We start from the raw sequence: 27062 nt of genomic DNA, 5'->3' as shown, positions 1-27062 counted from the left end.
CCAGTTACTCGTTTGGGTGTCAGAAGTGTACTTCGTTATGCAGCTCAATCTTTAACAGGCAGTCAGGCTCTATAACTAAGTCACTACCACTTAGATTTTTAAGGTTTAAGGCTTAGGGAACACATAGATTTGGGCATGGACAGGGGGGCTACATCAAAAAAATAATCCCCAAAGAGATGTAACATTACCTTTTTGAATACGTCATATAACTTTGATTTCTCTCTTTTTAAATATGGGCATTCTGCTGTACTTGGTAGGGACATCTGGAGACTAATAAAGTTGTTTTCTGGTCCAAAGCTGCTACATAAGCACACATATCAATATGGGACGATCCAACAGGTTTCTTGCTACAGGTGTGCAGCTAGTCATAGCTTTCAGGTAGAGAACGTACTCACAGCAGCGCAACCTCCTCACAAGCCTCCCCAGCTTACAGATGAGCACTTTTTTACGTGTAGGAAATCCCTAACGTATGAAGAAGCAACTCTGAATGAACGGTTCATCCAGGCTTCCTTTTGTGCCGCATTTCTAGCCACAGGGCGCCTGGCTTTAATCTGACCTGATGCATTAAAAGGTGGGAATCAGGTGAAAATTCTGCCAGCCAGGCAAACTGGGCGCATTTAAATTATTTATCAAACTGCACGTCTGAATGTGCCTATTTTCCAGAAACGCTTGTCTGCCAGGAAAACAAAAGGGCGCTTCGTTTTATTCTGTATTTCCCTCTGGGAAAGCTCCGTACTTCCTGTCATCGCTAGGCGATTCCAGGCGGGGCCCGAGCTGCCAACGGCAGACTTGCAAGGGAGGGAGGAAGCCGAGCGGTCCCGCCACTCTTCGCAGCGTCGCTTAGGATCAGGTTTCCCCCCCTTCAGCTTTCCCCATCTGTTCCCTTGCGCCGCCTCTCATTATCCGGAGCTGCCCGCTTCTCCTGCCTAGCGACAGCGGCGGGGCGGCCCAGGTGGCGCAAGGTGGGAGGAGGGCGGCAGAGGCGGCGGGGAAACAGCCGCAAGGCTCCCCACCGCGTCGGCGCGGGACCTTGGGACAAGAGCGCGCCGAATGCCGCGCCAAACTCGCCGAGCCAGGGCTTCGATCTGATTGGCGGGAACGCCAGGGGGACGCCCCGTCGGAGAGAGCCTGATTGGCCGGATTGTAAAAATATGTTGCAGGGCGCCAGAATAGAAGCTTTAGCGCCTAGTGGAATCTCGGGGCTGCGGGGAAGCGGCCAGTGCAGGCACGTCGCAGGCGCAAGCGAGGGAGGAAGGGCGCGGGAGGTCAACGCCGAATTGGGGCGGGGGGCTCTTTTTCTTCCCCTTCGGAGGCACCCCCATGAGCCTCAAGCCCGGCTGCGGCTTGAGCGGGCCCGGAGGCGCTGACGCGAAGGGCTCCCTTTGAGAGGACAGGAAGGAAACTCGAGAAAAAAATGTAAGTTTCTTGAACTTTTCTTGCGGGGCGGGAAAAATGGGAAGTGGGTCTCCCGCGCTTGTGCCGCCGTCTTCTTCCCTGCGGCTGCACCGAGGGGGCGGCCGAGCCAGAGGCTTCATGGCGGGGGGCGGGAGACCACCTTTTTGGGAGGGGGGCCGGGGTCTCTCCCGCTCTCAGGGCGCGAGTCTCGCTCAACCGCCTTGGGCTGCGAGGTGGGCAGTTTCTGTCCCGCTTCAGTTTCAAAGCCGGGATTTCACTTCCAGGTTCTTTGCGCCAAAAGTAACTGATCCCGGGGCGAACACCCTGAGCTCCCAAATGACAGATTCGCCCTCAGAAGATCCCCACTTTTCGGGGACACCCACCTCCTCTCCCAGGCCAATTTCTACCTAGTCTACTGAATCTGGAGATATTTTAATACTGTAATACGTTTCTTCACCGCCGCCTTGGCCCCCTTCTATTATTTTGGGTTGTTGTTTTTTTTAATTTAGTGTTTAGAAAACACTGTGAACTTCATAAGCTTTGCCCAAATTATTTTGGGGTTTGAAGAGGACCCGAAAGCTGATTTATTTATTTTTTAGGTGGGAGATGATGTAAGGTGCTGACCCTCTTGTGCAACTTTCAATTTTACAGATGGAGGTTAACTGCTTAACGCTAAAAGACCTGATCAGCTCGAGACATGGAAAAAGGGATTTTATAGATGAAGATGGGGAAAGTGCTCAAAAGGTAAGCAGGTGCCTAAACACCCAGTTCTGTATTTTCAAAACTGCTCACGGCCGTCAGGCTTTGTTCTAAACTGTGTTCTCATTTATTAAAATCATGGTGAAACTTTCAATATTCCAAAGTAGTAAAACCTACCTGTAATGTCCAACTCAAAAAAAACACACCATTTTAAGTATTATAGTTAGTTCCATTAAGTTTAAAAATAAAATTGTAACAATATACATATTTAATCACTCTTTCAGTTGGGCACTTCTCTCAGAAACTTGCAAAGGATCTTCCCCTTGGTTCTAATTTCGCAGAAAGCCAGTTTCTCCACCCTGCCCTTTAAAGGAAATGAGGAGTCATTTTTTCTATTAATGAGATTTTGTGCAAGACATTTGCCATATGGGCATGGGATTACTGACAATCCTGTCATTCCTGATTGGATGTTTGTGGCAGACTCTTATACCTGTGAAAGGGTCGAAGCTGATGCAATGCTGTATCCTACTAGTGCTCTCACTGAGCAAAATGGATCGATACCTGGTTTCAGATATGAAACAGTAAACCTGAAGAGGTGCTCCTGATTAAACAGAAAGCACAGCAAGAAAAATGTCTCCAGTGTCAAGTGTTTTTACTTTAATGCAGTGGTCTGGATTTGAATGGAGCAGTGGCATTGGGGGAGGGGTACTTAACCCTTTATCTTCCAACCATTCTGAAGCTGCTGTTAACCAAATGAGAGGAGTGGAGTTATATCCTCCGCCGCAGCTTCAGAGATGAGCTTTCCTTCCAGGAAAGGGCTGTTCCGTTCAAACCGGGGGACACACACTTGGCAGTTGCATTAAAGCAAAAACAGAATACATCAAGAGATCTCCTGTATCAATGAGGCGTACAAGTCAATGTAATGGATTGGTTTCTCCTGAGATGCTACATTCTATGCTGACTGGAACCTCACATTATAGATTTTATCTAAGGGGGGAAGCACAACCTTCACCTCAAAATAGCACTTTTTAATCTGCAAAAGCAATGACTAGCTACTAGTGGAACAATAGGCCTGGAAATTTACAAGCAACGTGTGTGTAAAAGTGAAGAAGCCAGAAGAAAGCTCAATTAAGTATACAAATAATCTTGCTCTCTGATTCAATAGTTTTTTAAAAAATGTTTGTCTCAGTTTGCTGCCATTGTAGGTATTAATCAGTTCAAGTTCCGCAATCACTTTTGGCTCTTTTGACATTGTTGGTTATCTACAGTAGATCTCTAACACTAGCTAACCAAACAGGCAATGCAAGTCTATATGACTGTTGACTGCTATGGTTATATTCCCACCAGAAAAGCTAGATAGATGTCCTAGTGAGAGCAGAACAATTGTTTTTCAGCCTTGTAAAGTTTCCAAAAGCAGGAGGCTTAAGTAAGAAACATGATACTGGTACAGCAGTGTGCATTGACATGACCATATTGGTAAGATGTATTAAATCTGAAGTAGCAGAAAACTAAGGTGTCTTGCAGGAGAAACGCAGTATGAAAGAAAACTCAATTTGGCCCTCACAAAGTGTGGCTCCCATTGAGTTCTATAGGATGGAATAAGCAGGCTAAAGTTTGGGCCACAGCTGAGAGGGAATTCTGTGGCTTCATTTGCATGTCACAGTAAGCCAAACTCTGGTTTATTGGGACCTTGCAGCCCCAGTCTATTTTTACTCCTAAGCTCAGCCAAGGTTAGCTTAGCATGTCATTGATACCTGGGTCCATGGTTATGCTTTTCCTCACTACAACTTGTGTTTAGTGAGAAGAGACCCTAACTACAAGCCTGGGTTTGAATGACACCATACAGCACATGGTTAGTGAAGAGGGAGCTGAAACATGAACCTGCATTTGGGCAGGATGCTAAGTCAAACTTTGCAGGCAAAGTGACTTGTGGGCTTTCCAGGAGCCCACTTGCACGAAACCTTTACCGCAGTGTGTGAACCAGGCCTGCGTCCCTGGCATTTAAGTCGAGCTGCCAAATAAACTTAATCACTGGTTAAATAATACATGAGTCAGTGTGATGTATCACACAGAACAGGGATGAGATACTTGTTCAATGGACAGTTTTCATCAGAGATTTGTACAATCATACCTTGGCAACTCCCAGGGATAGAAATGTATAGTTTCAATGTGAAATTTTCTCCCAAGTGCATTCATCAACTTAGCAACTGTTTTTAACCCAGTTAATTTGATCTTAATTGAGATTTTTTTTGTATTTTTGTTATCCCTTCCAGAAAAGAGTGAAAGCATTACACAATTTAAAAACTGGTTTTTCTCCAGCATTTTCAGTGTTGGTAACCAATATAAGATTTCACAATGTACAGAAGTAATTTCCATAGGTTCTGTCATGTTCTTCTGTGACCAAGAAATGGTATCCTGGACATAGCTGTCAACGTTTCCCTTTTTTAAAGGGAAATTCCCTTATTCCGAATAGGATTCCTCATAAGAAAAGGAAAAAGTTGACAGCTATGATCCTGGGTAGGTTCATGAAAATGTCAAGGGCCTATGCTGGTCAATGGCTTCCACTGCGTTCTATGAACAGGGTAAAGGTAAAAGTACCCCTGATCATTAGGTCCAGTCGTGACCGAATCTGGGGTTGCAGCGCTCATCTCGCTTTATTGGCCGAGGGAGCCGGCGTACAGCTTCTGGGTCATATGGCCAGCATGACTAAGCTGCTTCTGGCAAACCAGAGCAGCGCATGGAAACGCCGTTTACCTTTCCGCCGGAGTGGTACCTATTTATCTACTTGCACTTTGACGTGCTTTCAAACTGCTAGGTTGGCAGGAATAAACAGGGTAAATAGGCTTAAATTTGACACAACTGGACTCTCCCCACATATTGTGGTCATCAGAGTCTGGGACAAAAAGTCCGTCCGTCCCCCCCCCCCCGCGTTGTTCCAATCCACTGTCTGGTTTCAGTCCACTTTTCACCAATTTACATGAAGGGCGTTTAATCCTATGGCAAAAATTAAAGCCCTAATCTTAGGAACAATGCTAACCTTGAGCATTGTTCCCTGACCATAAAACTGTATTTTGGTCTTTGCTACTTGACTGACAGGTATTTAGCTCAGGCCCAATATGTTTGAACAAAATGCCTGTCATTGTATTGGGTGAAGCGTGTTTAGAAGGAGGGCCTGTGTGGCTGCGTGATAACTTGCTCTTAAAACATCCTAGCACCTCAGGGTAGTGTCCGTTGGTGGGGGCTGGGATGTGAGGGGGGTCACAGATATTTATTTCATTTATTTTTATTTAACAAAATTTACATACTGCTTGGGTGTAATAAAGTCTCTAAGTGGCTTACATGAAATATTAAATTTTACAATTACAAACATTTTAAAATGATAGAAAAATGAATAGTACAAAAGAGATTGAAACACACCAACTTCTACATGTTTGGATAGACCTGCCTAAACAAAACCTGTTTTGAGCAGGTCCTGAAAAGAGCCAGCAGAGGTTCTTGTCTGCTGTCAATAGGCAGAGAGTTCCAATATGCAGGTATAAAAATAATCATTTTCTTTCAATTGTGGAATAATTATGTGGCAGCTGTAATGGTGCCAGTTCCCCAGACTGAAGCAGTTGAATGGGCACCTAGGAAGTAAAATACAGTCGTACCTCGGAAGTCAAACAGAATCAGTTCCAGAACTCCGTTCGACTTCCGAAACATTCAGCTTCCAAAATGTGGCTTCAGATTGGCTGCAGGAAGCTCATGCAGCCAATCAGAAGCCATGGAAGCCCCATTGGATGTTCAGCTTCCAAAATAACGTTCAAAAAACTGGAACACTCGCGTCCAGTTTTCGATTGTTCGGGAGCCGGAACGTACAAGCTCCAGGGCATTCGAGAACTGAGGTAAGACTATACAGTAGTAGAGTTCTTCTAAAGTGCATCGCTTTATTTCCTGCCTATATGGCTAAGGTAAAGCAATGCACTGGATATAAACTTGTCTCCTTCCTTTGGGACACAAGGGTCTGGGATGAGGTTCTCTCTCAACTCCATCCTAAATTTTAGCCTGTGTATCTTGCCCCATAGATCTCTATGGGAGCCATTTGTAATTGAGCAGGCCACCGTTTCTTGGTACAATAGGACCACAGCATTGATTGGCTGCTTCTCTGCCTTCCCGTTATCTCCAAAGCTATCTTTTCTTTCTAATAGGAAAATATATTTGATCGACCCAGAATGACCCCAAAGACTCCCATGAAAAATGAACCCATTGATTTGTCAAAGCAAAAAACCTGTACCCCTGAGAGAAGTCCAATTACACCTGTTAAGCTGACAGATAGGCCCCTGGCAGATCCATGGACCCCCACAGCTAACCTAAAGATGCTTATTAGTGCTGCTAGCCCTGACATGCGGGACAGAGAAAAGAAGAAGGAGCTCTTCAGGCCAATTGAGAACAATGAATTGAATGACGCTTTTCCCGATTCCTTGCAGGTAAGAGAGACTTTCCACGACACATTTGTTTTGAATTAGTCATTTTTTATCTGTTTAAACTAAATAATATTTCATTTGTAGCCTTCTTCATTTATCTGATTTGTGGACAGCTCTCCCAAATTGTTCTGATTTGACTTTTCGCAGCCGTTCTCCTATTTCTGCTCACATGACCAAAGTGCCACTTCCTTTGTTGTCTCTTTGCCTGCCATTTTGAGCTGTACTGTCACATATTACTTCCTCTGCACAGCTGCTTCACGGGGCCACCAGCATAGAAGATTTAGAGAATGTGAACCTTCCTTAGAAGCAAGAATGCATGGGGGAGCAGGCAGGCTCTTTGTGCTTTCCAAATGACACGAGCAAGAGACTTAATTTTCTAAACCTTCCCCCCCCTCCCCAAAATATCACTGCCGTTACAAATATATTGCACAATAAATGACTACCAGCTGTTGTGTCACTGGAATCATGAATTAAAAAGATGTAATTATGTATACATAAAATGTGAAAAAATTCTACTCTTCTCCTGTTTTTCAGAAATCCTCATGTCAACGAGTTGACCCCCTCCCTGGTTCAAAGCGGGGTGAGGGAGGGGCGTAGGTGGTAGATTGGGATCCACTGGTAGATCTCTAGATAGTTTGCAGCAGAGCAGTGATTCCTGGCTCCCAATTGTTTTACAAAAGCAGTAACAATGTTATTTTTCAATTTATTTTATTTATACACCGCCCTTCATCAAAAGCTCCCAGGGTGGTGTGCAACATTAAAAACATACTTTATGGAGCATAATAACAATACAATACAAAGAATAACAACATACAGCATAATAATAAAACAATCATAATCACAGCCCGTACAACTTTCCCCTCTGAAATTAGGCTGCCGAAATGAAGAAAGCTCATTAGCATGAGTTAGTCTTTGAGCTCGGTTTTTGTACTGAAAAGGGATTCCTTGGCTCACTGTGTATCTTACACCGGACTGCTTGGTACATCCTCGAGTTCCAGCAGCAAGAGGCAGAGGAGCAGTGTGGGTGGGCACTGGCTGCTTCCCCAACCTGCCCATGCCGTGTGTTTCTGCTGCTTACGGAGAATGAGAGGGGCGAGGCGCAGGGAGCTCAGGGTGGTAGCAGAGCCAATACACTTGCTGCTGCACACACGCCACCCTGAGCTCCTTGGATCTCCCTCCGTCAGCCCCTGTGACATGCAGCATTGGGAAGTCAGGGTAGCAATGTGGCCCCACCCTGCTGGCGGCTGCTGGGTTCTAATAAAAAGCAAAGGAGGTCCAGTGAGCCTTACGCTACCCATTTAAAGTACACTCCAATCCAGCTGCTGTATTGTGCCTCTGGTGAACTTCTCCAAATAATGCTGAACGCTCCCAGTTCGAAGCATGATTACTTGTACTCACTGGCCGTATTAATCTTGCTCCCCTTGGATAAAATCAGCAGTTCCTGTTTAGAAACGCTTTCTGCAAATTCTTTAAAATGCAAAGGCATAGATTCCAAAATCTGCCCCCACCATGCACATAAAACATAGTGCTACCTAAGGCAGCCAAAATCTTCCTGAGAATGGTCACTCCCAGAGCTAATCTAGTGAGAACCGCTTTCATACATTATTGCTTAAAATACAACTTCAGGGGGTGGGGGAATGAAAGCTGCAGTTTCTTTCAGCATTTGAGACTGTTTTAACAAATGTTCCTTTTAAGGACCACTTGTTGCACTGCAGTAGCCCTCAAAGTTATTTACTGGAGCCGTTCCAGCATCTTTTAAGATTTCTCTTAGGTGCAGAGGCCAATTAAACTCACTATAGTGTAAGAGGCTTCAGAAGTTTTCTTTTGTGGTATGAAACCTGGCCTTTGGGGTTGCTAAAGATCTTTCTCTCAAAATTGCCCTCTTTCCTCTGCATCCAGTTTTCCTTGTGTTGTGCCTTTGGGGCTGTAAGCCTGCAGGCAGCAGAAGGGCTACAGCTCAGTGGCAGAGTATTTGCTTGGCATGCAGAAGCATCTACAGGTAGGGATGGGAATGTCCCTTCTGAAACCCTAGAGAGCTGCTGCCAGTCAGTGTGGGCAAAAGCTAGATGGACCAGCTACTTGGCTTAGTAAAAGGCAGCTTCCTATGCCCCTAGGCCAATTGTTTTTAATTGGTATGGGGTGCTTCGTGAAGTTTAAATGCTCTACCCCTCTAGAGATAGGTGGAAAGGCTCCCGATCAAAACTAATGTGCAGTGTTGCTCATTACGTTCAACACCGGACCAGTTTTATCCTTGCCGCCTTGCAAATCACGACATTCCCAGTACTGTCCTGCTTGTCAGAGGAGCTACCAGTGTCCAAGACCTGTCCGCCATGCTGCTGTCTTGGCCCAATGGTCAGGGGAGATGGGAGTTGTAGTCAAGCAACATCTGGAGGTTACTTGGCTATCCTTGATCTACAACTCCACTTTCTAGACTTGCTTAATACCTTATGCATGTATTTCGTTTTCCTGCTGAAAGTCCAGGTCTTACGTATTAAAAATACAACATGTATTGCTGGTGCCGTGCTATATAACAAAGTGTTATTTAAAAAACCAGGCAACTACAACCCATTTTATTTGTTTCTAGTGTGGCACCGTAGATGATGGAACAGTGGATGAATATGAAAAGCAGAGACCCAGCAGAAAGCAGAAAAGCTTAGGGCTGCTGTGCCAAAAGTTCTTAGCCCGCTACCCCAGTTATCCTTTATCAGCAGAAAAAACAACAATTTCTTTGGACGAAGTGGCTTCTAGTCTTGGTACGTATGCAAGGAAGCAATACTGACTGCAGGAATGAATGCTCCGGTTGAACTAGATAGTAGCCCCTTTAAGGCAAGCAGTTCTCCTTACAAACCCCATTTAAATTAACTATCCTCTCATGAAATTTCCCATGCATTTCAGTGGTGTTTCCATGGAAGAAGGTACGGGGGGGGGGGGGGCGGGATGGCATAAAAACTCAATGACTGAAACTGAAAATATTCCCCCCTGATGCTACTTATCAATTATCTGAAACAGGATATTTAATATATACAGCACCATGTTTCTTATTGGATGTAAACCTGAGGTGCAAAATCAGATGGACCCAAATATGTTTTATTTAACTAGATTTGGGCTGTAGCATTCTATGCATTTCTTGTTGTGAGCTGCCCTGAAAATTCTGTTGCCTATAAATTACATTAATTAATAATTGGCCTTCACACAAGTATTTGGAAGAGCACATTTCTTCCAAGAATTGTAACTGCTAGGTCTTGCTTCTAAGCAAATTGTTTCAGGACTGAAATAGAAAACTGCTTTGGGGGCAGCAGTTGCTCAGTTCAACTCCTGTAATTTCGAGTTAAAAGGAGCAGGTTGCTGATAATAGGGAAGACCTCTATCAGAGAGCTTGGATAGCCACTGGTAGTCACAAGAGGCAACACTGGGATATCATGTATAAGGCAAAGCAGCTTTTTTAATGTTCCAGTAAGAGTAAAGCAGTATTGAGCTCAATAGTCTGATCTGGCACAGAAGGAAGTTTCACATAAATATGTATAAAGTTATTTTTCATCTTTCTGTTTGCATAGCATATTTCCTTAAAATAGATTTTTTGACATGGTGTTGTTAGGGCAGATTTGTGTAGCCTTTTGCTAAAGGAAGTTTAATGGAAGATGTAATGAGATGTGACAGCGTCAAGAAATATTGAGCAGGGCACTAAGTCATTTTCACTATAGGCTCGCCGCCCCAGATCTGCTGCTGAAAGGGGGGGGCACCTCTCCGCTTCCACTTGAGCACCATTTTCATAGTTCCCTAAACTCCCATTAATAGTGTCATCTGTGGCTTAGCCTGTGAGTGATGATGCAGGGACACTGCTTGGTCCCAGCTGTAAATCTTCACCTGGAGCATGAATAATGGGTGGATGACTCTACCACAAGTTCGCGGTACCATCCCCTTTCCCAGGTGAATTCCAAGCCTTGTTGAAGCGGACGTCAACATTGTAATTCTAGGGAGCTCTACATCACAGCAACAACTCAACTACACCCAGAGCCCAACAGTTTCAAATCTTCTGCCTGTCCATCCTAGAATAGTAGTAATAAATACTTGAAGGAGGTGGGTGGCAACTGTGTTTTAATACAAAGTAGGCTGCCTTCTCTTGCCCCATCAGCATACGCTGCACTGCCGTCCACTCCGAATAACCCTAAAGAGCAGCCAATGTAGTGCCCATCAGATCTTACGGACTACAAGTCCAATCATCCCTGACCATAGGCTGTGTTGTTTGGGGATGATGTATGCCAGGCATCCCCAACCTACAGCCCTCCAGATGTTTTGGCCTACAACTCCCATGATCCCTAGCTAAGAGGACCAGTGGTCAGGGATGGTGGGAATTGTAGTCCAAAACATCTGGAGGGCCGAAGGTTGGGGGTGCCTCGTGTATGCCCATAACACCTGGAGGGTACCACATTGGCTACCGCCGGAATAACTTTCTTTCTCTCTGAGGACTTGACTGCAGTTTACAGTTTAGTAGCATGTTAACAGGGATAATTTATGGATGTTGCCATGCAAATTTAAGGATCGTTGCGTAGATTTTAATGCTGTAACAAGCGCCACAAAGCCACATGCTGTTTTTGACTAAGTAACTATACATTATTTACTCTTTTATTGGGGGTGGGGGAGAGACAGAGATTCTAACTACGTGAAGATTTCCTATCACTGCCACACTAATTCCTCAGAAGGCGGTGTTATTAGGAACTCTGGTACTTTTGTTTGTCCCTTAAGCAGTGGCAAAGGCCGCTTAGTTTAACACTGGGATGGTAGTCAGCAACCTGTTCTCTCTTGTTCTGCGTGACAAACTAATAACTGCCTAATTGATATTTTAAATTAAATTAAATGTCTAGGTATAGACAATCATGAGCTACTTCTCACATAAAGCTTTTCATTCCGGGATTGGCGTTTTCAAATGATAACGAGAGTGTCTAGACATGAAAGGATGATGTAGGGATTGACTATTCATGTAGCACTTCTCAAGCTGAATGCTTCCACCTTGAGGCACCCAAACGAAGATAAATCGTTTTAACAGAAGTCGCTATGTAGGCTACAATCCATATTGTGAATAAGCCGTAAAAGCCCTCCTGTAGGATACCTCTGAGCCAAAGGACCTGGACAGGTTACTTTGAACACACAGTCCTATGCAGGCCTGCTCAGAAGCGGTATCCGGGGTGCCTCCTTCAAAAACAAGTTGTTGAGGCTGAGGGGAGACAATATGCTTGGGAACTGTTTTTAAGCCAGAGACACCATATTAACCCTCTGGTGTTACCTAACACACATACATACCCCAGGCCAGGCAAACCATGAGACATCGCTGTGATGCAAATGCTTCAGCTAGAATTATGTGAAAGTCTCTATGACTTGTATAATATGGAAAGTAGCCCTGAAGAGACCAGTTTTCTCCTGTTATGTAACTTTACAGCACATCTCTAACGAGCCACTGAAAAGTTTTGCTCTTTTGACAGATGTTGTGTCTGTATCTTGTCTGGTTGCTAAACAGTAGAACACAAGACCATAATTGTGTTCCTTGTTTTGGAAGTAGAATACTGTACCACCATGACTTGTCTTGTAATGTGCCCAGGAAAGGGAGTTTTGTTTTTTTTGGTGTATTTTGCGATGATTTGCTTTTATTCTCTTTGTCTTTCTTTTCGTTCCACTTCTAGGAGTTGAGCGTAGACGAATTTATGACATAGTGAATGTCTTGGAGTCTCTTGATCTCGTTAGCCGAGTAGCTAAGAATCAGTACTGTTGGCACGGTCGTCACAGCTTGAGTCAAACGCTCAAAAACCTCCAGGAAATAGGAGAGCTGCAGAAATATGAAGAACTTATGGCTTCTTTCCAGCATAAAGAGCTAGACCTTGACTGTAAATTTGGAGAACACAAAAAAGAGACCTTTCTAGATTTCCAAGACCGGCAGTTGCTTGACTTCTCGGAGACAGATTGTCCGTCTGGTAAGTTAGCAAAGGCTACTGGCAAAATAAGAGAGAGGTCCTTGCCATCATCAACATGTGATAGGTGTTCTCTTTTTATTTTTGAAGTAAATTACTGCATTGAAACATGATTGTATCTTTTGGGGGGACAAGACTTCTTTTCGTCCAAATGGTGGAACTATATCAGGGTCAGCTCTTGCGTCACTGCCATCTCTTGTTGCCCCAAACGCTGCCCTGATATTGCAGATAATAATAATAATAATAATAATAATAATAATAATTAATAATCTATTCATACCCCGCCCAGCTGGCTGGGTCTCCTCAGCCACTCTGGGCAGCTCCCAACAGAATATTAAAAACACAATAAAACTTCAAACATTAAAAACTTCCCTGAACTGGGATGCCTTCAGATGTCTTCTAAAAGTCAGATAGTTGTTTATTTCCTTGACATCTCGTGGGAGGGCGTTCCACAGGGCGGGTGCCACTACCGAGAAGTCCCTCTGCCTGGTTCCCTGTAACTTCGCTTCTCACAGTGAGGGAACCGCCAGAAGGCCCTTGGCGCTTTACCTCAGTGTCCGGGCAGAACGATGGGGGTGGAGACGCTCCTTCAGGTATACGAGGCCAAGGCCATTTATAAATGGTGCTATGTAAATGCTTTTATAAATAGATGAGATAAATCAAGCTACATATCCTTTTTCTTCTGGTGCTTCTAACTTCTGATTTCACTCTTCTATATTATACACAGAATAAAATCCACAGAATGTCCTGCTTTCCACACACTCCTTCAAGATACTTTGCTATGACCTTCCTTCTTTCCTTAAGAGAGTTAAAGTGCAACTGCCCATCTGCTATAGTCAATTATTTTCTGCTCATTAAAAAAAAACCTGCTTCCCAACAAGGAAATGTTTTTCTTTTTTTTCTGCTTGAGAAGCCTTCAAAACGCTTTCTTGGCTGTGATAGATGTAGCATGCTGAGACTTGGGTTGTGTTTGTAATACAGCGTCTGCAAACAGCAGAAAGGACAAGTCGTTGAGGATTATGAGCCAAAAATTTGTCATGCTGTTCCTCGTCTCCAAGACCAAGATAGTTACTCTCGACATAGCAGCGAAAATATTGATAGAAGAAAGCCAGGATACAGCAGATCACAGCAAGTTTAAAAGTAAGATTGTTTCTGGGATGAATTATCATTTAGTCACTGCAGAGAATAACAGTCATACTGACATCACAAGGGAACGTACTTGGTTTTTCAGATTTTTTTAGGGGGGTGGGATTCATGGAAGACTATGGCCCTGCATCATGTCATGCAGGTGATACAGGATCCTAGTTCAGACCTTAGCCTGTGCAGGATGCAAAGTGTGTGCATGCGTGTACATGAATATTAAATGATTACTTGGCCACTGTGCACTGAAAACAGATTTTTAAAACTAAACGATAAAATGATCCCCTGTGGTCCTGCCTAAAATGAAAACAGCACACAAAGCTCTGAAACGAAATTTATTATCCTAGATTGGGTTATGAATGTATTTTAAAGAGGCTGCAATCCTGCCGGATTAAAATCAATTCATTGATTTATGTAGGACCAGGGTTTGAACTCAGGGACTATAATATAAAACAATTAGTTTTATGTTTTTTTCTTATTGAATATAGCGTATTCATGTTCCAGATATAAATCTTTATGCATAGTAATTTTGCTAGGACGTTCATCCACCGGTCAAGAGTAAGAGTTTAGACCACATCCACCCACCCCAAAGACCTAAAATATATTATAGTTTTTGTACCCAGTCCTCATGGGGAGCCAGTGTGGTGTAGTGGCTAAGAGCGGTGGACTCGTAATCTGGTGAACCGGGTTCGTGTCTCCGCTCCTCCACATGCAGCTGCTGGGTGACCTTGGGCCAGTCACACTTCTTTGAAGTCTCTCAGCCCCACTCACCTCACAGAGTGTTTGTTGTGGGGGAGGAAGGGAAAGGAGATTGTTAACCGCTTTGAGACTCCTTAGGGTAGTAATAAAGCGGGATATCAAATCCAAACTCTTCATGATTTTACTTCTGGGTTCTCTGGTAGCAGTTCTTCAGCCTGGTTAGTTACATCTTAATGTAACATAATGCATTTGTTCAATAATTAAACTTGTTTTCTTTTAGCAAAGGTACGGCGGTTGTACGATATTGCCAATGTCCTGACAAGCCTTGGGCTTATCGAGAAAGTGCATGTAACAGAAGAAAGAGGTCGTAAGCCAGCCTTCAAATGGATTGGGCCGGTGGAGTTCACTGGAGACAATGGTAATATTCTTTATATTATGTCATGATCACTTATGCATTTCTTACAGCCTTAACGGCACCAACCCGCCCCTGGTTGGCTCAAATGGTTTCTCGTATTTTTGTAAAGGAGACTCAAGTAATGCGAAGAATAGAAAGCCCAACCCTTAACAGTCAAGGGGCCTCAGGAGGCATCTTCTGTTTATAGCTGTTCCACTTCACCTGCAAAGTGTCTTGCTTTGTCAATGGAACTGGTTTATTGCCCAAGTGATGCTCCAGGGCTTCTTCATGTTGAGCGTGGCTTGCGGGTCATCCTTTGGCGAGCTGATTTTAACGAAGAATGCATCTCTTTAGGTGGCATCAAGATGGAGATTCCGACCTGTGCTGCTTTAACGAAAGCGAAAGCGGCGGCACGTGTCCCCCACCAAGCCTGTTCCAGTAGGAAAGAGCGGCTCTCGCGACATGCTTCTTTTGGCGCGGCTCAGCCTTCCGAAGTGGCCAAGAGGAAGGCCAGCTCAGAACCCAGCAGCCCACGCAGGGGAAAACAAGGTAACCTGGGGAGGGCTTGTGCTCCTCCAACCCACCAGCTCTGCTAACAAGCTTCCAGCTAACAGCCGTGCGTCTGTGCATCTCTTTTCGGGTAAAACAGCTCCCTTTCCACAAGCTTAAACTCGGAGCGCGCTCCTTTTGTTAGAATTTGGCACAGGCAGATTAAAGCCCTTTAAATGGAAAGAGAACATATTATTTTATGGTTGCTGGTAAGATGGAGCTGGCTGGAACAATCCTGTTTATAGTACTTTCACACTTCAGCACTGTCAGGCTTTATAAAGTGATTTGAAGGTTTTACTAGAATGGCAATTGGCCCATCTCTGCCTGGTGCATGGCGCCCAGCTCAGAAAGTACTGTGTTACCTTGGCCTATGGAACAATAGAGTTGCCTCTCTCCCAACTGCAAACAAACTGTGCTTGAGTGTAAGTTGGAGGTATCAGGGCTGAGCTATAGAATACTTTTAAAACATCAATCTGAATTCCAGGCCACCATTTTCACTGGGGGGTCCATAAATTCCTGGGAGAGGAAGGAGGAAATAGTTTCTGCAATTCCACTGAACCTCAGAGACACTTGGAGGGTACAACTTCAAGAACAATCCTACACAGGGCCCCCCTCCCAGCTCAAAAGAAATGTGTATCTATATTGTGATGTTCTTCAGGGCCTCTTCAAGGATCTCTGAAGTGCAGCACAATTGCGGGAACTCTGGGCTCAAGAGAAGGGCTGGGCTAGACCTGGGATAGCTCAGTTGGTAGAGAATGAGACTCTTAACCTCAGGGTCATGGGGCCGAGTCCCACATTGGGCAAAAGATTCCTGCATTGCAGGGGGTTGGATGAGATAACCCTCCTGGAACCTTCCTACTCCACAATTCTATGATTCTTTGATTTTGTATCATGCTTAGCTTTGGAAGAGGAGCTCAACGTGAACATGCTGAAGAGCTATGGGGTGAGTGGGAAGATGATTGTTCTCGCAGTCATACTGCATTCCCAAGCTCAGCGGCGAGTGGGGAAGCATCCTGGCCACCAGACATTTTAGCTATCATAGAATCATAGAGTTGGAAGAGACCACAAGGGCCATCGAGTCCAACCCCCTGCCAAGCAGGAAACACCATCAGAGCACTCCTGACATATGGTTGTCAAGCCTCTGCTTAAAGACCTCCAAAGAAGGAGAATCCACCACACTCCTTGGCAGCAAATTCCACTGTCGAACAGCTCTTACTGTCAGGAAGTTCTTCCTAATGTTTAGGTGGAATCTTCTTTCTTGTAGTTTGGATCCATTGCTCCGTGTCCGCTTCTCTGTCGACGATGGCCAGCCAAAATTTGTGGACACCTGTATTTTCACATAGGCTAGAGAAGGGACCTGCAGTGCCCAGCCTACTGCAAATCACTTTGAGGGTGACAGTCATCTGAAATCTGATGTCAAGTGATTGAAACTTCAGGTTGTGACTTCAAAGGAAGAACTGGGAGCGTAGCGAAGAATGCTCTCAATACTTCAATTGCAGCCCCATCTGAGACAGAGCCTAGAAAATGCATAATTACCAGATCCTATATACATGGTCCCTGAAACAGTACTCATCAACGGTGCTGCCTGTCTTCCTAAGTCTCTCTGTGTATTCTAGTTGTTTCTCAAGAGAAGACATGATTGGGTGTTTGCATGGCTGTTTCTCATACGGTACAAACATAACCATCACCCGTTGGTAATTAATTCAGCGTTCTGCTTTTCCTTCATTCTTCAGATGACTGCTGCTCCAAAATGATAAATCTAGCATCTGTTTGCTGCCAGAAGATGGAAGATGACGCAAGGTATGTTGTGGATTTTAAAGCTTGATACTCTGCAAAAGCTTTGGTCTGCATTAAAATGAGCTTCAGTCTTCCAAGTTTAGCTGTTGTGCAACATCCATATGTTATGAGAACAGGCCATGGTTCAGTAACAGTTTGTGCCTTTGCGTGTTTCACGAAGAGTTTCATGGGGTACAGCAGCTGCTCCAGTTGGATTGCTCATTAGACTTGAACAAATTTTGGCTTTGCACAAGGTGCAGCACACAGAATAAAGTGAACTCAGGGTGTGACGTTTCCTTGATAGTTGTGAAAATATGCATCCCACTAAGTGAAGTAAATAACTAACGTTTTAGCAAAGGTAGACGTTTTGAAGCTCTCTAATTTGAAGCTTTGGTTGCACTAAAATATAATGAATGGCGCCTCCAAAAATTATCTGTGCTACCATGGAGAGACTGAATAACAAATCTAAAGAGGAAGCTGGATTTAAATAAAGCTTGTGTTACCCAGTGGCCATTTTATCTTGATAACGCAGGTGTTCTAATATTGTGATGGATTAAATCCAAGGATGTGGTCCTTTATGTGAATTTAAAGTTGAGTAAAATGTGTATGGCACCATCTTAAACTTAAACACGGCAGAGACAGCTTGCTGAGAATCTTGTTTGGCCTCCAGTGCTCATTTCATAAGGCAAATAAAAATTCCTGAAATGAGTACTCATCATTGTGAATGTTGTCATGAATAACACTGATCAGCTAGCACCGTGGCCACACAGCTCTTTATAGAGTGTCAGTTCTCCTATTCTTTTACAAGTCTAGCATAAATTTTAAACCCCTTTTACCTTTTGCACAGAAAATTGCTCATGTAATAACATGGTGACTTATCACATAATGTTCTAGTTAGTGTCTAAATCTAGGTGAAGCCATTAAAAAGGGTGGCAATGACGGTAGGAGGGTGTGTGTTTTTTATTTGGCACTGCCATTTTGTAACAGAGCAGATTGCTTATTTTAATTTGTTTTTCATTGAAACACTTATATCTCGCCCTTCTGGTGTGAAGGCCTTCAGTGCACATCAGAAAATTGCAACAAGCCTTCCTCAGGCCTAATCTTGTTCATTGGATTTTCCCATCCCAAACTGGAATAAATAGACACATGCATGCAAACCTTTTGGTGATTTAGTTCTTTCCTAAGCCAGTAGAATAAATCAGGTTTTTCTTAGTAGAGCAAGAATAGCGTGTGCTGTGGTTCTAGACTAACTTATCTCTCCCTTTGTCTTTATAGCAGAGGTCTCGAAGCGGCAGGAAACCTGGGCATCATTTCCCCTTTCTCTGTTCTTTCTGGAGACTCAGACTATTGTCTTAACACCTTCCCTCCCTCAAATACAAGCTCAGACACGTCACAGCCATCTCTACCAAATGGGATAAATGACCAAGGTCTGCCATTATCGGCTTCCAAGCCAGAGGCTGGCAAAACCACTGTGCTCTCCAACCAACCTTTTGTTTACTTGCCATCTCCCTCTCTGTACATGCTGTGTGGCAGTCTTCATGAGAGTCTCTCGAGGGGAAGTCCTCCAGAAAAGGGAAATTGGGACTTCAAGGGCCAGGCTTCACCCTGCCCATCAGAAGGGGCCGAGTCTCCAGTTAAAGGTCAGAAGCGGAGTTCCCAGTGGCGTGTTCCTCCCACTGAAGAGGAACCGACGGCAAAAAGGCAGAGTCTGGAGCAGAGCGATGGTCCCATTTCACTGGTGGTATCTAAGGTAAGAGAAATGCATTGGACCAATATCCAGGTTTTGATTGCAGCAGGAGAAATGGAAGTTTATACTTGAAATGACCCTTTCCTAGACGAATTAGCATACTGCAGAGAACTAGGCAGCATTCATTGCCCCTGACGTGTTTGCTGTAAAGCGTGAGGTATTTGCTTCCCCTCTGTGCTGCAGAAGTCATCATAAAGACATGTGATAAATGGCAATGAACGTTTTTTTGGCTAGCGCAGTTTGTTAAGAGCGTGGTACTGAGAACACCGAGGTTGCAGGTTCAGTCCCTATACGGGACAGCTGCGTATTCCTGCATTGCAGGAATCTTTTCCTTAGGGTCCCTTCCAACTCCGTGATTCTGTGTGCAATCCCTCCAGTATTGGAAGAGGAAAGCAAATAAACGAAACGTCTCCTAGAGTTTGAAGAAGTCAAAATGCCATTTGTCCCCCACCATTTGCTCAGAAGCACCGGTCCACCAACACCTCCGCAATGTGCCACATGCCATGCAAATAAGCCTGGATGAGTCATTCCAGTGAATCAAATCAGACATTGTAGCAGAAGGATTCCTTAATGAGTGGATTTGGATGTAAAATCGCTCCCAAGTTATCAGTCAGACTGAACAAGGGCAAAATGCTATCCGTAAGTCATTGCCACCCAGCTTCCTGTTCCAGATTGTGACAGTCCTTGCTGTTTCTCATTCAGGAACAAATCATTGGTTCTTATTACTTTGTCATTTTTTGCCAGTTGCATGAATTAACTCCTGCCAGTTCTGCATTGGAAATCAAAACTTCGTTTTGGTTTTGGTGGGCAGGGGAGGACCCTATTTAAAAAAGCTGTTTTATGATACATTTATCCCTTGATTAACCATTTTTAACCTAGACATAATTTGTCCTAGTCCCATAATAGAACTGCACCTGTTTTGTTTTGCATTTCTCTAATGAAATGAATTGTGCTTTTGTTTTTCTTAGAAGAACGCTAAGCCAGCAGATGCCGAATCTGCCTCAGATCGTAACTGCAGTCCCATTGACCAACTTCAGTTCGAAGCAGGGGTGCCTGCTGCTATAGAAGCTGCTAAATCTTTGGAAACTTGGGAGCAAGAAAAGCCATTTAGGAATAAGTGTTCGAAAGAAAATGCAAAGGAAAATGAACAGGCCTCTCAAGAAAATGGCAAGCAGTCCTTCTTGCCGCAGTATCTCTATGTGCAGCCTGCAGCTGGTAAGGCTACTCTTGGAAACTGGGTACTGATGTAGCATCTGGCCAGAACATACTTTAAACTAGGTGCATGCAAAATGCCAACCAATTACTAGGTGGGGAGGTCGAATTTCCAAATCTAAATCCTTTCACTGCTACCTATCCCCTTTGTTGTAGCATAGGTAAAGGTAAAGGTACCCCTGCCCGTACGGGCCAGTCTTGACAGACTCTAGGGTTGTGCGCCCATCTCACTCAAGAGGCCGGGGGCCAGCGCTGTCCGAAGACACTTCCAGGTCACGTGGCCAGCGTGACATCGCTGCTCTGGCGAGCCAGAGCCGCACACGGAAACGCCGTTTACCTTCCCGCTAGTAAGCGGTCCCTATTTATCTACTTGCACCCGGGAGTGCTTTCGAACTGCTAGGTTGCCAGGTGCTGGGACCGAGCAACGGGAGCGCACCCCGCTGCGGGGATTCGAACCGCCGACCTCTCAATCGGCAAGCCCTAGGCGCTGAGGCTTTAACCCACAGCGCCACCCGCATCCCTTGTTGTAGCATAGCTTGCCCCAAGTCTGGGATGGCGTGGAGAAGTCACGCTGTCTACTAGATCATCTCTACTTCATAAAGCTTAGCAGAAGCTGTCCAGATTTTTTTTATTTTTCAAGCCTAAACTCATACCCTGTAGAAAGAGTAGCAAGCAAGGTGGTACCCCAGGTGCTGTGCCCCCCAACTCTCATCCCCCCCAGCTGCTATGGCCAGTAGTTTGTCAACGTAATCTACAGCAGAGCTGGAGAACCTGTAGCCCATGAACCATCCTTGGCCCTTTCTCAAGAGAAAAGGATATACAGTGGGTGGAATTCAATGTCTCATTTCCCCAGTATTTTGGTCTGGAGGTTCTCATCACACACACACAAGTCAGTTTGGGGGAGGAGAACCCCATTGTGCCAAGCAGAAGTCGAACAGGGTTTACACTGCTGTGGCCAACTAGGCGAATCCCGCCAGCTACTGTCTCATCTAACTGCAAATGTCTGCCTCTGTTCTTCCCTCTCTTTAGGACTGAATGGGTTTAATTTCCTGTTTCCTGCCAACCAAGCTCCTGGTCCCGTCAACCTGTCTTCAAGCCGTTTGCCTTCGCTTAACGTTCCCTGTATGATGGTTCCGTCTACAGCCTTGGCACCGTTCCCTCTCATCTATTCCCCAGCAGTCACAAGCCAACTTACTTCCGCTCCTGCCGGCTCCTTCTCAAATGTCACGTGCATGAATTTCAGAATGCCTGGCCTGGCACCTACAACACCTGTTTTCATTGGGACCCCAGCAGCAGTCGTCACTCCAAATTCAGCACAGCTACCAACCCTGGAGCCGCACCAGCAGATTCAGCCAGCTGTACACCTGAGCCCTGTCCTCGGGTCTGCCTGCGGCTCCGTTAAAGCAGACTCGCCGGTTTGCATGGGGCACCCAGTCACCCTCCTGAAATTCCAGCAGGTGAGAATGCAAAGACTGGGTGTGAACGAAGCTCAGATTGGGAGCGCGTGAAATGCATCTGTTTAAACCAAATCACCTTGCATTTCAAAACTGGCACTTTTGTGGAAGTTAAAGATCATAAAATTGCTAAATGTTTTATTTTATTATTTTGTAAACAGCAGTTCCTATTTATGAAATCAGACAGGTGCTTATTTATAAATGAAGCTAGGATTTAGGATTCTCCTCCCCTCACTCACATAGGGCAAAGTCACTCATCTTTATAATAAGCTCCAGCGCATATATGGACTTACAACCTATACAGGTTTTATGTATTTATTGTATTTCTATCCCGTCTTTTTCTCCAAGTTGCTCAAGGTTTTCCCCTTCTTTCTTTCATCCCCACAACTCTGCAAGGTGGTTTAGGCTGTGACTGGCCTGAGGCCACTCATTAAGTTTCATGGCTGAGTGGCAATTTGAGCACTGGCCTCCTAAGTCTTAATCTGACACTAACCCCTAGACCACAGTAACTCTCTTGTTGATTTCAGTAAAGGAATTCCTTTTTATGGGGTGCCACCCAATCAGGAACCATGCAACTAGGGCGAATTAATGCAATCCTATACAACTGAGTGCATGCTTAAAAGTTAAGCACTCTTGTTTTAATGTTAAACACTATCATTCTCTGGAACTCTTGTGAGTGGAGTCCAGCTTTGTTTTTTTGACTGGAGCCTCTTAAAGGCTGGGATAATTAGATACAGTGGTGCCCCGCAAGACGAATGCCTCGCAAGACGGAAAACCTGCTAGACAAAAGGGTTTTCCGTTTTGGAGGTGCTTCGCAAAACGAATTTCCTATGGGCTTGCTTTGCAAGACGAAAATGTCTTGCGAGTTGCTGCGATTTTTTTCCGCTCCCCACCCCCTTTTTCTAAGGCACTAAGCTGCTAATAGCCTTTTAGCAGCTAATCCGCTAATCCCTTAAGCCTTTAATAGCCGCTAAACCGCTAATAGCGCTAATCCGCTAATGGGGTTGCTTCGCAAAACAAAAAAACCGCTAGACGAAGAGACTCGCGGAACGGATTCTTTTCGTCTTGCGAGGCACCACTGTATTTGGGTAAGTGCTGCTAATACAGGCATTGTCCTGAACTGTTCATAGTGGCATACATTCATTCATACAAGATTTGAATGGTTTCTGTTCTGTGTGGTGGTCAAATTCAAATAGGCTGAGGGACAAACTTCCTTGCACCCATGGTTTTTCCACCAAAACAAATCAACAGTTCTAATGGGGGAAGAGACCGGTTATAAGACCATGACTACCATCTAGAAATTGCTCGCTCCATTCAACCTCAATCTGCAACTCATTTTAGTGATTGCAGAGGCAGGGAACCTCAAAATGATGCTGAACTCTTTACAGCCTCAGCCGGAATAGCCAAGACTCAGAGATTATGAGAGTTGTAACCTCGCAGTATCTAAAGGGCCACAGGTTCCCCCCACCTCTGAGCTAGATGAATTGGATTTGAAAGAGAACGGCTACTGAATTGCTTTTGTCTCTCCCTACAAATAGTCTTCTGCAGCCCCGCTGACTCCTAAGAACATGCATTCTACACCCCAAGAAGTGTTTTTCAAGACCCCTGGCAGCCTTGAAGACCCTGTGGCATGGCGGAAAAGCGAAGGCAGCCAGAGCAGAACGGCAAGCTCTGTTCAAAGAAGATTAGAGATCTCCAGCAACAGCTCTGACTAATCCCGCTCACAGCAGAGGTGCGGGCAGCTTAGGATGCAGAGCCTTAAACTTTTTTTACAGAAATAATCAGTTATTACATAAAAAGGAGAGAAGAGGTTTTAAAAACAGGCACGCTTGGCCACTGTTCATTTGCCAACTACGCTGTTGACGTTCTTCCTCGTGAATCACCCCAGCTGTGGAAATATTAATACCCGTTAAAATCTGAATTATGTGCATGCTGATACAAGGGAGCCTCAGGTTCTCTTTGGGAAGTTTATAAAATCGCATTAGTGATCAGTTATGTGAACAGGTTTACCAGGGTCTGTTCCGAAGTCCAAAACTGGGGGGAGCTGGCTAGCACTTATATAGGGGAAATGCTCTTTTACAAATATGCTATCCTGCTTAAGTATGCAGGATAGGCCAAGGGGGACCTCTAAGTAAAAAAAAAAGTGTAGGAGCCGGTGCTTCTTTGCTACAACACTGAAGTATTGCAACTTCAGAAAAACAGACTTTTGTGGAGTACTTGAATGTTATTGATGTACAGTTTCCCCTGCATTTGTTAAAAGCGGAGACGTCTGATAACTTACAGTAGGAGTGAATGTATTCATGTGAAATACTTTAAGACCAAAACAACTGTGAAGTTTAAAATATTTCAGCGGGGTTTGTATTAGTGAACTTCGTAGTTTCTCTGTGTCCTTGTTTTCTGCACAAAACGTACCGGCTAATTATCAGTTGATACAAATGCCTGTCCCCAATACTATAGAGGGTGTAATAGGTTGCTTCAAGAATAAGGAATCTCTGAAGTGTGTGTGGTAGAAATTCATCCCTAGTTTAAATATACAGTGGTATCTTGGCTCTCGAACTTAATCCATTCCGGGAGTCCGTTCAACTCCCGAAACCGTTCGAAAACCAAGCTGCGGCTTCCGATTGGCTGCAGGAGCTTCCTGCAGTCAAGCGGAAGCTGCGTCGGACGTTCAGCTTCCAAAAAACGTTCGCAAACCGGAACACTTACTTTCAGGTTTGCAGCATTTGGGAGCCAATTTGTTCAGGACCCAAGCCATTTGAGAACCAAGGTACCACTGTAGTGTAATTCTGTACTTAACTACTTGGAAATATGCCCCATTGAATAGAATGGGGTTTACTGCCAGGTAAGTGTAAAGGATTGCAGTGACAATCCCATATACAGTGGTACCTCGGTTTTCAAGCATCTCGGAAGCCGAACACCGAAAACCCAGAAGTAATTGCTTCTGTTTTTGATGCACCTCGGAAGTCGAATGGCTTCCGCTGCATTTTTTTTTCTCCATTGACTTTGCTGAGCACCCTTTGTGCCTCGGTTGTCTAACGTTTCAGAAGTTGGAACAGTCTTCCGGAACGGATTATATTCGACAACCAAGGTACCACTGTGTTTTTCTTATTGAGCCAAGGTTCAATATATTGCAAAGCATGTTCTGTAATTCTGCCACTGGCTCTGAAGCTTAGTTGGGCAGATTTGCCTATAATGTGGACTTGTATGAATTACACAATAACAGGTCTAGTTTTCATCAAGATAATCCTTTGAGCACGGTATTTATGGCATGAGTGACTGCTGAGGAAAGATTGGATTTATGACAGAAAGAAATAGAGGATCTGTATCCCAGCATGGAAATAGAAAAATTAGGGAGTGATCAGTGAAAGGGTTGCATTAATTTATGGGCCACTCTTCATTTACTTACACTATAGAAAGTCAGTTTAGAGTCTGCTGCTGGAAATGGGTTAATTTCTTACAAATTAACTGGGCAGTGCATACTTTTGCATTTATTTCACCAGTTTCATAGACTAACGTGACACTCATTGCTGATTTTAAAAGAAAATTCATCATGATATTTTTCATTTTTAAATCAAGTAAATAGATAGTGTGGCTGGCTCTTCTTCTTTTTCACCTAGGGATGACTTTGTAGCCATGATGTACGTTTCTTGAGGTCAGAAAAGTTTTCTGAACTTTCATTTCACCAGGTTTAAGAAAGAACAATGGTTTTGTGTGACAAGATATTTTGGTTCATTTAGTTTTGAATAATGAATGTGTTATGAAAATTAAGTAATTAATTTTAGAGCTGCAAAATAATTTGGGAATATTGTATTTTTATGTTAGAATAGACCAATAACAGCCTTACAAGGAGTGTAGTGCAACTTAATGTTTCTTAAATCTCTTTAGTTCAATCACAATAGGAGATTGAAGAACATGAAGGAAGAGGACCTTAAAACAAAACTTTTTACACTACAGAATTTTCACGTTTTTGTGACTTTTACCCAATGCATTGTTTTATTCACCCACATTCAAGTTTTCCCACATGAAGTGTAATCTTCTGTTTAGTAACAACTGTTGCCAAGCATAATTGCGGCAGGTGCCTGATTTACTGGTGTACTCAAGTCTGTACCTCTTTTGCTCAAAGGATACTGTTTCTCTTAACAGAAAGATAGCTGGTGTGCCTGCTCTTAATTAGTAATCCCTCCTCCATATGCATTACATGTGGCAATAAAGGGGTGGTTCTCAGCAATTAAGGCCGATGGAAAAACTCTTGATTCTAAAACATTAAAAGACAGTATGTCTTGTTTTTTCATGATCAATAGAACTATACATTCAGTAACCAATACAGTAGTACCTCGGAAGCCGAACGCCTTGTGACTTTAAGGTTTTGGCTCCCGAGCGCCGCAGACCCGGAGGTGAGTGTTCCTGTTTGTGAACGTTCTTTGGAACCCAAACGTCCAACATTGGTTCTGCAACTTCTGGGTTGCAGAAGCTGTGCCTTGGTTTCCGAATGTTTTGGAAGTCGAACGGACTTCCAGAACGGATTCCGTCCGACTTTCCAGGTACGAATGTACTTGCTTTCTTGGGCATATTTTAGCTGCGTTGGTGACAGCATAGGAAGTAGTGAAGTGATTGTTTGAACATCGAGCATCACAGAACTACCAGGGCAAAAAAGCTATCTGTAAGGCACGAACATCTACAAACCGCTGCTAGGCTGGAAGTTTAAGACTGTAGGCTGCGCTAGGCTTGCCACTACCTCTGTCAGCTGTATTTGCAAGCAAGGTGTGAGGAGGAGAGTGAAGTTAAAGATACTTGGGTTGCGTGAACTGGAGAATCGGCTAGATTCAAATTTTCTGTGCACCAGCATGAAGCGAGACCTGTTGCATATAGCTAGTGAAAGGGGAATCAGATTTGGTGGCAGCCAAAGTGGTGGTGTGAACAGGCCAAGGTTTGCTTCTGGGGCCAACCTTTTAAAAGACTGGCTGTAAACAGAAGCAAGTGTGAAACTGCAGCCTTTTGTGGTGGAAGCAGGAGCCTGCAGGTCTGGTGACCCAGAATGTGGTGTTTTGTCTTATGACTCCTGTTTCACAGAACCTGTGGCAAAACTGCTTCAGCAGAGGCAAGCATTCATTTGCACTGATGCAAGTGCTCATGCACTGTCTTGTGCAGGATTTCAGGGCTTGTGAAAAACCTTAACTCTGGTACTATGGCACTAACCCGTTTGCAGGGGGGAGAGTGTGTGTATAACTTAATACTTGAATAATATAATATACCACGTTTACATATCTCGGTTCCTTTTGTAAAAGGTGCTATTTCTGTATTTAAAAAGCTGTATTGTTTTTGATAATGTAAAGCTGCTTCGTGTTTATAACATTGCACTGCTAGTTTCTTATCTTCGTATTAACGTCTCAATTGCTTGAGGGTCTTCACTGGTTAGAAATTGCTCTCTGCTTGTCTTAGGTTCTTTGCTACACTCTGCATTCAAAACTATTAAGAGCACACACTATTTGAACGGGGGAGGGGGGCATATTTTTATACTTAAATTAGATAACTCCTAATCTTTGTAAAATAATAAACATAAAGCCAAAAGTAAAA

The 27062-nt window shown here is 44.1% G+C and overlaps 1 protein-coding gene across 3 annotated transcripts; it reads left to right on the top strand.

Moving 5' to 3' along the window:
- Positions 1 to 1198: 1198 nt before the first annotated feature.
- E2F7 (E2F transcription factor 7) lies at positions 1199 to 27062 on the top strand. Of its 3 annotated transcripts, none has more exons than XM_083400957.1 (13): positions 1199 to 1416; positions 2047 to 2139; positions 6282 to 6560; positions 9142 to 9310; positions 12233 to 12520; positions 13499 to 13657; positions 14637 to 14774; positions 15105 to 15299; positions 17033 to 17099; positions 18351 to 18825; positions 19794 to 20037; positions 21064 to 21491; positions 23027 to 27062. In XM_083400957.1, the coding sequence occupies exons 2-13, from the start codon at positions 2047 to 2049 to the stop codon at positions 23201 to 23203; spliced, it is 2712 nt and encodes a 903-aa protein (XP_083257083.1). In that variant the 5' UTR covers positions 1199 to 1416; the 3' UTR covers positions 23204 to 27062. The 3 variants fall into 3 exon arrangements, with proteins under 3 accessions (XP_083257083.1, XP_083257081.1, XP_083257082.1); XM_083400955.1 differs by having other exon boundaries at positions 19791 to 20037; XM_083400956.1 differs by having other exon boundaries at positions 1284 to 1416; positions 1995 to 2139; positions 19791 to 20037.

The sequence above is a fragment of the Podarcis tiliguerta genome (assembly GCF_965153285.1).
Source record: "Podarcis tiliguerta genome assembly, chromosome: 10".
In the NCBI taxonomy this organism is placed as follows: domain Eukaryota; kingdom Metazoa; phylum Chordata; class Lepidosauria; order Squamata; family Lacertidae; genus Podarcis; species Podarcis tiliguerta.
The sequence above is the reverse complement of the archived record's forward strand: the minus strand, read 5'-3'. Positions and strand labels throughout refer to the sequence as shown.

What these genes read in the sequence shown, in the direction of transcription:
- E2F7 (XM_083400955.1), top strand. Translation starts at nt 2,047, where the DNA reads ATGGAGGTTAACTGCTTAACGCTAAAAGACCTGATCAGCTCGAGACAT. An exon ending in AGATCACAGCAAGTTTAAAA is followed by an intron (nt 13,658 to 14,636) that starts GTAAGATTGTTT and finishes GTTTTCTTTTAG; the next exon opens with CAAAGGTACGGCGGTTGTAC. An exon ending in CCCACGCAGGGGAAAACAAG is followed by an intron (nt 15,300 to 17,032) that starts GTAACCTGGGGA and finishes TTCATTCTTCAG; the next exon opens with ATGACTGCTGCTCCAAAATG.